Source organism: Dipodomys merriami, unplaced genomic scaffold (genome assembly GCF_024711535.1).
Source record: "Dipodomys merriami isolate MVZ:Mamm:240054 unplaced genomic scaffold, mDipMer1.0.p SCAF_22, whole genome shotgun sequence".
Lineage (NCBI taxonomy): Eukaryota > Metazoa > Chordata > Mammalia > Rodentia > Heteromyidae > Dipodomys > Dipodomys merriami.
Window position 1 is genome coordinate 19,310,398 of NW_027203604.1, and position 10,339 is coordinate 19,320,736.

At 43.2% G+C, this 10,339-nt stretch overlaps 1 protein-coding gene across 1 annotated transcript; it reads right to left on the reverse strand.

The window, feature by feature from the left end:
* Nucleotides 1-3,320: 3,320 nt before the first annotated feature.
* On the reverse strand, nt 3,321-8,581 carry LOC138834945 (kelch-like protein 32). The gene is made up of 3 exons (XM_070033737.1): nt 8,454-8,581; nt 7,262-7,475; nt 3,321-3,771 (listed from the first exon to the last, which is right to left on the reverse strand). Exons 1-3 carry the CDS (start codon nt 8,579-8,581, stop codon nt 3,322-3,324), a joined length of 792 nt encoding a protein of 263 aa, XP_069889838.1. The 3' UTR covers nt 3,321.
* Between the last annotated feature and the right edge of the window lie 1,758 nt (nt 8,582-10,339).

Genomic DNA, 10,339 nt, shown 5'->3' on the forward strand with positions numbered 1-10,339 from the left:
AGCAAGATGAAATGAAGCTACGCAGATGGGCGGCCTGGTAAAGGCAGCTGTGCCTCAAGGAGGGCATGGAGGCATAGAAGTTGGCCCCATAATGGATGAAATAAGAAAATATATCAGAGAGGCTGCACTTACCACTCACTGCTGATGAAGCAAGTCACCTCTTCAGAGAGAAAAAAACATGAGAGAGTGGAGTAGAATATGGCAGTGTACATGAATGCTTTTCCAGATAAGTGGATAGATAGATAGTCAGACAGACAAACAGATAGGTACTTTTAATAACCAAGCATGCGTGTGTTACCTATCAATCTATCAACAGTTTGAATTTTATAAGAGCAAGAAATCCAATGAATATTGAGCAAAAGAACCATACAGACACTCAAGAAAAAAAAATTAAAAATGCAAATGGCTGGTGGTTTTATGAAAAACTATTCAGGAGGGGGTACCAAGATGGCGATGGGGCAGTAGGGAAACACTACAGCTCTCCCCAACCAAAAAGAGAGTTCCAGTTCCAACGCTTAATCTCCCCCAAGAGACCAACAACAACAAAAAGACAAACACTCAGAGAAAAACAGGAGGTGGAAAATAAAAAAGAAAGAGAGGAAAAGAAGAATTTCAGAACAGAGAAGAGCGAAGACCCCTCCCCCAATCATTACTGGTCACGAGGCAGCATGCCAAGCCGCGGCCAGCTGGCCCGGCGGGGGCTGCTGGAGTCCCAGAGACACAGGGGGCTGCCCACAGATCACCCGTGCAGAAGCTGCCTGAGGTACCGGTTTGCAGACCCGCTGATCGCCACAAACAGAGAAACCTACCAGCAGGGAGTCTCCACAAAGATCCCACCCCCACCCCTCACTCCCCATCTGAGCAGAGAGGCTCCATCCTGCCAAACCTGCCCCACACCAGCAGTGTGTCCAGCCGCAGCCAGTCGGCCCAGCGGGGACTACCGGGGTCCCAGATACACAGGGGGCTGCCTGCAGATCACCCACGCAGAAGCCACCTGAGGTACCAGTGTCAGACCCGCCAATTGCGATAAACAGAGAAACCCCCTGAGCCCGGAACTTGGCCCCACGACACGAACCCCAGAGCTACATGGGACGCTCACAGAACACTAAAGCAAAAGACCTACAAGGAACTGGTGCTGGTGCAAACCCCAGCGCTCAGAACCTGTACGGAGGCCCAGCTCCCACACCTCGCCCCTGACCTGGGTACTGTGGACCCGACAGAGGCAGAGACAGAAGATAATCACACAGAGCCACCACCACACAGCCCAGCCCGCAACCACCCCAACTGAACTCGGTTTGCAACAGCAACTGACGACCTACACCACACAGAACCAACTAGATCCAGGGTGAGTACCCCACAGGGGACAGTGTATCCCTCAAGGGAGACCAGAACTGGAGGAAATCCCCAGACCCTGACCTAGACTCCCTACCCCAACACCCAGACCACAGGACCCACTAAAACTGGGAACTGTTCGAGAGCTCCACCAGCCCGTGGAGCACACTCCGCTGGCCAGGCTAGAGCAAGAGCGCCCCTGGAAGGGAGCTTAAATGCCCAAGCCAGGAACAGCGCCCCTGGGTCAAGACTACCAACAGTAGAAGAAATTTGAACTGTGTCCCCCACGCTGCATAACCTAGGTGGTATACTCAGCAGCACAGGCCCGACCAGCATGCCCCAGGCGGGGGGCCGGGACCAGGCCTGGAATCTGGCGCCTGAACAACACAACCAACTCCTCCCAACTGAAGTCAAAAGCTGAGCATACACCTCAGCAGGGGGGAGAAAAACAGAGAACTGCACCCCCTGGGAAGTATGCCTATGACAGCAAAAGACTGGGAGGCTCAGGACAAGAGAAGCCCAAACCCCACCAAAATCCTACCCATATACTCTAGGCTGGGAATTGGGCAACACAGGCCGCCAGCACCTGATAGTAGGCAGGAGCTCAGGCTGGTAAGGTGGCTCAGCAGTAGAGTGATAGTCTTGGGTGCATGAGGCCCTAGTTCTGATTCCTCAGCATCACATAAGCAGAAAGTGTCAGAAGTGGTGCTGTGGCTCAAATGGTAGGGTGCCAGCCTTGAGCTGAAGAGCTGAGGGACAGCACCCAAACCCAGAGTTAAAGCCCACAACCAGCCAAAAAACAAAACAAAACAAAATCAGGAGCCCATAGCAGACTCCAGCTTCTGGGAGAGTGCATCCAGAACATCCGATCTTGCCAAGAGCACCTGTGGGAGCAAACAGGAGCAGTCTAGGCTGCTCAACCCTTCCAGAGACGGGAATTGCCAGCGATCTACAGCAGAGAGCCGAGAAGCTTATGTTGGTCAGACCAGCAGCTGGAGGTAGGTCCCCAACAGAACCCAGATCAGGCACAGACTCTCTCTACCAATACAGAATCAGCAACCAAGCAAAGACAGACACACCAAAACAAAATTGCAGATTAGTCTCCAATAATTCCCGAACCCCCATGTGAAAATCACAGAGAAAAATTACAAGGTTTATCACCACCCAGGATAGCAAGCTATCCTCAATAGCCAGCAGCCACGCAGGGGAGATCTTCAGAGAAACAGAGAAGGAGGGAGCTATCCCAAACTCATTCTACAAAGCCAATATCACACTCATCCCCAAACCAGGGATTTACAACATCATAATGCTGAATATCTACTGAGCTGGGCTTCATGTTATATTTGGAAAAAAAATTACACGCTTATGTTTAACTAGTAAAGGGAGCAAGTATAAAAGATTTTAAGGTAACTAATGGATGAAAAAATTGCCTTAACTAACAGACTCATGTCCTAGACAGTGCAGATTGAGAACATGTACAAAGAATATATGAAAGACCCATGAAAAAACAATGTATTATTCAGTTGGCACTAAGATACACCACAATAAAAGTCAAACATATTTTACTTTATGTTGACATACTCAGAGAAAAGTTCCCAATAATGTACTTTAGAAATTTTTTTTGCGGGCTGAGAAGGTGGCTCAGTGGTAGAGTGCTTGCCTTTCATGCCTGAGGCCCTGGGTTCAATTTCCTCAGCACCACATAAGCAAAAAGAAAAAAAGCCGGAAGTGGTGCTGTGGCTCAAGTGGTAGAGCACTAGTCTTGAGCTGAAGACCTGAGGGACAGCGCCCAGTCCCAGAGTTCAGGCCCCACAACTGGACACCCCCCCCCAAAAAAAGAATTTTTTTTTGCTAATTTTTATCTGTAGTTAAAGACCCATGGAACAAGACAAGGAAGCATTGAGCACTGAGGAGTTTCAAGTCCACTATCTGGAAGTCAAACTTGTTTTTTCCTCCATCGGTGATGGTTACTAACAGAGCATTGGCTTTTCAGATGGTACCAATTCTGTGATGAGGCACTTGAAGAGTTTGAAGGTTGGGGCATGTGAAATATGGGGCTGGAAGGAAGCATGCTGCTATTCCATTGGAAGCAAAAGGTAGTGTAGGCCCATAGAATACTTCTTCTTTGCCTTCTCTGCTTACATCTAGAACCTGGATAAAAGCCAGAGGCTCATTTGTCCAAATTGAATATCCACCAACTAAATATATTCTCCCATTGTGGACAGCAACTCCAGATTCATTCTGGCCAGTCAACAGGTTAAAATTGCAATGGGTCCACTGATCAGTGTCCATGTTATAAGAATCTGTGTGACTCACAAGAATCCGGTCATTGTTGTAATCCAGATCATTGCCTCCAAGAACATAAAGCTTCCTCTGGATGGCTGCCATAGAATGGTAGACTCTTCTCTGTATCATGGGGCTGCAGCTTATCCACTTATTCTAAAGAGAGGGAGAGGGAGAGGGAGAGGAAGAGCGAAAAGGAGAGGAAGAGGGAGAGAGTGAGGGAGAGGAAGAGGGAGAATACAGTGAGCACATTAGCAGTCCTCCTCTCTTCTTTTCTTAATTAATCTTGCCAAAGGTCCATCAGTTTTATTTATTTTTTCAAAGCACCAGCTTTTTTAAAAAATTTAATTTAATTTTTTTGAACATACTGTACAGAGGGGTTACAATTACATGGGCAGGATAATGCATACATTTCTTATCAAGCATTGCAGCCTCCTCCTACTCTTCACATCCCTTCCCAGCCTCCCCCCCCAAATCTTTCCCCCCGCCCCCCCCCCCCGCACCAACGTTGTAAAGCTTGTAAAGCTCGTTTTCAACATGACAACTTGTACTTCTCATTGCTACAACAGGTCCACCTGTATCCTTAAATGACTTGTTTTTCCCCATCTCCTCCACAAGTTATACTGACATCAAGTATAGTGAAAGCAGGGGTTATACTGTGGGGGAGGGACATACAAAGCAACAAAGAGATAATCTTATAAATGCATTAGAAACAAATGCATGAAAGAAAAAAGCATTAAAATACGTATCTAAGGGTTCATTTTCCTAACATCACATTATCTGATCTTTTCTGCTTGACTCATACATATACTAGATATTGCAAATAAGGGAAACCATGGGACCTATGTTTCTTTGGGCCTGGCTTACTTCACTTAATATAATTTTTTCCAAGCCTTTCCATTTCCTAACAAATGGGGCAATGTCATTCTTTCTGATGTAGGCATAGAATTCCATTGTGTATATATACCACATTTTCTTGATCCATTCATCTACTGAGGGGCATCTGGGTTGGTTCCATATCTTAGCTATGGTAAATAATGCTGCAATAAACATAGTTGTGCTGGTAGCTTTAGTGTGGTCTTGTTTGTAAACATTTGGGTAAATGCCCAAAAGTGGGATTGCTGGGTCAAAAGGGAGCTCTATGTGAAGTCTTTTGAGGAACCTCCATACTGCTTTCCAAAGTGGTTGAACAAGTTTACATTCCCACCAACAATGAAGTAAGGTTCCCTTCTGTCCACATCCCCTCCAGCATCTGTTGTTGTTAGAGTTCTTGATTTTTGCCATTCTAACTGGAGTGAGGTCGTATCTCAATGTTGTTTTGATTTGCATTTCTTTTATGGCTAGGGATGTTGAACATTTCTTCATGTGTCTATTGGCCAACCTTCTTTCTTCTTCAGAGAAGTTTCTCTTTAAGTCTTTAGCCCACTTATTTATTGGGCAGTTGTTTCTTTGAGTATTTGTTGTTGGGGGATTTAATTTTTTGAGTTCCAAGTATATTTTAGATATGAGACCCTTGTCTGTTGTATGGCTAGTGAAGATCTTCTCCCAATCCGTGGGCTTTCTATTGATCTTGCTAGCTATGTCCTTTGCCATGCAGAAGCTCTGCAACTTCATGCAATCCCATTTGTCCAACCTTTCTTTGATTTGTTGTGTTTCCGGGTCTCTATTCAAAAAATTTCGGCCTGAGCCAAGGAGACCTAGGGTTTCTCCTATTCCATCCTGTAATGTTTTCAGAGTGTCTGCTTTGACTTCAAGGTCTTTGATCCATTTGGAGTTGATTCTGGTGCAGGGTGATATGTAAGGATCTAGCTTTAGTTTTCTACAAGTAGTTAACCAATTTTGCCAGCACCATTTACTGAAGAGGCTGTCTTTCTTCCATTCTATTGTTTTAGCTCCCTTATCGAAGATTAGATGGCTATAGGTCTGTGAGTTCATTTCTGGGTTTTCAATTCTATTCCATTGGTCCTGAGGTCTGTTCTTATGCCAATACCAAGCTGTTTTGATTACTATGGCTTTAAAGTAGAGTTTGAAATTTGGTATTGATATTCCTCCAGCAGTGTTCTTTCCGTTGAGGAGCGTTTTTGCTATTCGGGGTCTTTTATTGTTCCATTTGAATTTTTGGATTGCCTCTTCTACTTCCTTGAAGAATGAGGTTGGAATTTTGATAGGTATTGCATTGAATTTGTAGATAGCCTTGGGAAGTATTGCCATTTTCACGATGTTAATCTTTCCAATCCAGGAGCATGGGAGGTTTTGCCATTTTCTAAGTTCTGTTTTGATTTCCTTTTTCAAGATTTTAAAGTTTTCATCATAGAGGTCCTTCACTTCTTTGGTTAAGTTAATTCCTAGGTATTTTGTTTTTTGTGGGGCTATTACAAATGGAGTTGCTTTCCTAATTTCAGCCACACTTTTCTCATTGTTGGCATACAGAAAAGCCATTGATTTTTGAGTTGCTTTCCTAATTTCAGCCACACTTTTCTCATTGTTGGCATACAGAAAAGCCATTGATTTTTGAGGGTTCATTTTATACCCTGCTACTTTGCCAAAGTTTTGAATCAGCTTGAGTAATTTGGGAGTGGAGTCTATGGAATTCTTTAAATATAAGATCATGTCATCTGCAAAGAGGGAGAGTTTTATTTCTTCTTTCCCTATTTGGATCCCCTTTTTGTCTGCATCTTGTCTTATTGCTGTAGATAGGCATTCTAATACTAGATTGAAGAGAAGTGGAGAGAGTGGACATCCTTGTCTTGTTCCTGAGTTAAGAGGAAATGGCTTTAGGTTTTCACCATTAAGTATAATGCTGGCTGTAGGTTTGTCATATACAGCCTTGATTGTATTGAGAAATGTTCCATTGATTCCTAATTTTTCCAAAACCTTCATCATAAAGAGGTGTTGGATCTTTAAAACTTTTTCTGCATCTATTGAGATAACCATGTGGTTCTTATTCTTGCTCCTGTTGATGTGATGAATAATATTAATTGATTTGCGTATATTGAACCAGCTTTGCATCCCTGAAATAAATCCTGTTTGATCGTGGTGTATGATTTTTTGGATGAATTGTTGAAGTCGATTGGCCAAAATTTTGTTGAGAAGTTTTGCATCAATGTTCAACGAAATGGGTCTATAGTTCTCTTTCTTTGATGAGTCCCTGCCTGGTTTTGGGATGAGGGTTATGCTGGCTTCATAGAATGTGTTTGGTAGTGAACTTTCTCTTTCAATTTCATTGAAGAATTGGAGGAGTATTGGTGTGATCTCTGCTTTGAAGGCCTTGTAAAATTCCGCTGTAAAACCATCTGGTCCTGGACTTTTCTTAGCTGGGAGGTCTCTTATTGCTGTTTCTATTTCAATGCTTGATATGGGCCTGTTAAGATGGTATAACTCATCTTGGTTTAGTTTTGGCATGTCAATATTTGCTAGGAAAAGGTCCATTTCTGTCAGGTTCTCAAACTTATTAGCATAAAGTTTTGAGAAGTATTCCCTTATAATGTAAAGAACCAGCTTTTTGTTTTATTAATTTTATTTATAGTTTTCGTATTCTCTAATTAATTTCTGCTCTTAATTTAATTATCTGGCTACGTCTAGTAACTTTAGATTCCATTTTTTTCATGTCTTTTAGCTATTTTAACTGCAACATGAGATTATTTACTTTGTCTGTCTCTATTTTCTTGATGTGGGCACTGAGGGTAATAAATTTGCCCCTCAGGACTACTTTTGCTGTGACCCACAAGTTTCTTGGAGATGTGTCTTCCTTTTCATTGAATTGTCGGAAATTTTTAATTTCTTCTCTAATTTCTTCAGTTACCCAGGTATTTGAGTAATTTCTGTGGTATGTTTTGTTATTGAGAACTACCTTGATTCCACTGTGGTCAGATAGGATACAACAGATTATGTCAATCCCCTTGTATTTGCTTAAGTTCCTTGCATGAACTATGATATGGTCTATTTGGAGAAAGTTCCATGAGCTGCTGAGAAGAATGAGTACTGATATCTACTCAGTAGATATCAGTTAGTTCCAGTTGAAGTATGGCCTCACTTAATTTGGTAGCTTCTTTGCCAATCCTCTGGTTGGTAGACCTGTCCTTTGGTGAGAGTGGGCTATTAAAGTCTCCTAGTATTATTGTATTTGGATCTATTTTATTCTGTAAGTTTGAAAGTATGTGCTTCACATATTTGGGTGCTCCAATATTTGGGGAGTATAAGTTGATAAGGGTAATAGCCTCCTCTTGGATTGTTCCCTATTAATAGGTAGTGCCCTTCCTTGTTTTTTGTATTTATTTTATTTTTTGTATTTTTATTTTTTTGTGGTCCGGTCGTGGGGCCTGAACTCTGGGCTTGGGCGCTGTCCCTCAGCTCTTCAGCTCAAGGCTAGCACTCCACCACTTGAGCCACAGTGCCACTCCCGGCTTTTTTCTTTTTGCTTATGTGGGGCTGAGGAATCGAACCCAGGGCCTCGAGCATGCAAGGCAAGCGCTCTACCACTGAGCCACCTTCCCAGCCCCTTTTGTATTTATTTTAATGAAAAGTTTATTTTGTCAGCTATCAAGATAGCGACTCCTGCTTTCTTAGTGGGAGCATTTGATTGGTAGATCCTTTTCCAACCCTCCACTCTGAATTTGTTTGTATGTTTAGTTGAGAGGTGGGTCTCCTGAAGGCAACAGATGGATGGGTCATGTTTTCTGATCCAATCTGCAGTTCTTTTTCTTTTGATTGGTGAATTCAGCCCATTAATATTAAGAGATAGTATAGAGAGATGCATTGTGGTCCCTGTCATTCCCTGTTTTTCTGTATTTCTTCTTTCCTTTCTTCCTGTGCTTACTAAGTTAGACTTCTACTAATACCTGTCTGGTGCAGGTCCCCATTCCTGGTTGCTTTCTTCAGGTTGTGTTCCCTCTCTTATTATTCTTTGTAATGCTGCCTTATTGTTTATGAATTCATTTAATTTTTCTTTCCTATTAAAAATGTTCATTTTGGGCTGGGAAGGTGGCTCAGTGGTAGAGTGCTTGTCTTGCATGCATGAGGCCCTGGGTTCGATTCCTCAGCACCACATAAGCAGAAAAATCTGGAAGTGGCGCTGTGTGGTTCAAGTGGTAGAATGCTAGCCTTGAGCTGAAGAGCTGAAGGACAGTGCCTAGGCCCAGAGTTCAGACTCCACAGTCAAAAAAAAAAAAAGCCAAAAATGTTCATTTCTCCATCGAATGTGAATACTATAATGTGCCTAGAAGTGTTTCTCCTAGGATCCTGCTTGTTAGGAGTTCTATATGCTTCTGTAATATAGTTAAGATGTTCTTTTTTAAGATGGGGGAGATTTTCATTGATAATCTTGTTGAATAGGTGTTGCATTCCCTTGCTTTGATATTTCTCACCTTTGTCCACTCCAATTATACAAAGGTTACATTTCTTGGCACTATCTGCTTGCTCTTGGATTTCCCTTTGGCATAATTTAAGTGATTTTTCCACATCTTTGACTTTTTGGTCCAGTTGGTGCATTCTGTCTTCTGTATCTGACACTCTATGTTCCATTTTGTTCACTCTGTTAACTGTGGCTGCCATTGTGGTTTGCATGGAGGAAATGCATTCTGTCTTCTGTATCTGACACTCTATGTTCCATTTTGTTCACTCTGTTAACTGTGGCTTCCATTGTGGTTTGCATGGAGGAAATGGACTCATTTATTGATTCAATATTGGGTCTAAAAGTAATAATCTCACCTCTTAGTGAGGTGTGTACTGCCTCTATTTTTGTACTAATCTCATCTCTTAGTGAGGTGTGTACTGCCTCTATTTTTTCATGCACCTCCTGTTTGAGATCCTTCATCTCTTTTGATATTTTTTCCCTGTGTTCTTTAAATTTCTGGTCTATTTCTCACCTTAGTTCTTTTTTTTTTTTTTGGTGGTCGTGGGGCTTGAACTCTGGGCCTGGGCGCTGTCCCTCAGCTCTTCAGCTCAAGGTGAGTGCTCTACCACTTGAGCACAGTGCCACTTCCAGTTTTCTGGTGGTTTATTGGATATAGGAGTCTCAAGGTCTCTCCTGCCCGGGCTGGCTTTAAACCACGATCTTCAGATCTCAGCTTTCTGAGTAGCTAGGATTACAGGCATGAGCCACCAGTGCCTGGCTCACTTTAGTTCTTGAGTCATTGCTTCCAACATCTCTTGGATGTAGCTTTTGTCTTCCATTCCTGCTTTGCTCCCACTAGGGCTCTCCCCTGGGTGGCTGCTGGCTTTTGGGAGTAGCTTGCTATCCTGGGTGTTGATAAACCTTCTAATTTTTCTCTGTGATTTTCATATGGGGATTCAGGGATTATTGGAGACTATCTGAAATTTTGTTTTGGTCGATAAGTGTCTGTCTTTGCTTTGTTGCTGTTTCTGAGTTGGTGGAGAGAGTTTGTACCTGGTCTCAGTTCTGTTGGTGGCCGACCTCCAGCTGCTGGTCTGACCCACGTAGGGCTCTTGGCTCTCTGCTGTAGATCACTGGCAGTTCCTGTCTTTAGAAGGACTGAGCGGCCTAGATTTCTCCTGTTTACTCCTCCTCCAGGTGCTCTTGGTGAGATTGAGTGTCCTAGATGTACTCTCCCAGTTGCTAGAGTCTGCTATGGGCTCCTGACTTTTTTTGTTTTTTGTTTTTGGCCAGTAGTGGGCCTAAACTCTGGGCCTGGGCACTGTCCCTCAGCTCTTCCACTCAAGGCTGGCACCATACCATTTGAGCCACAGCACCACTTCTGGCCCTTTC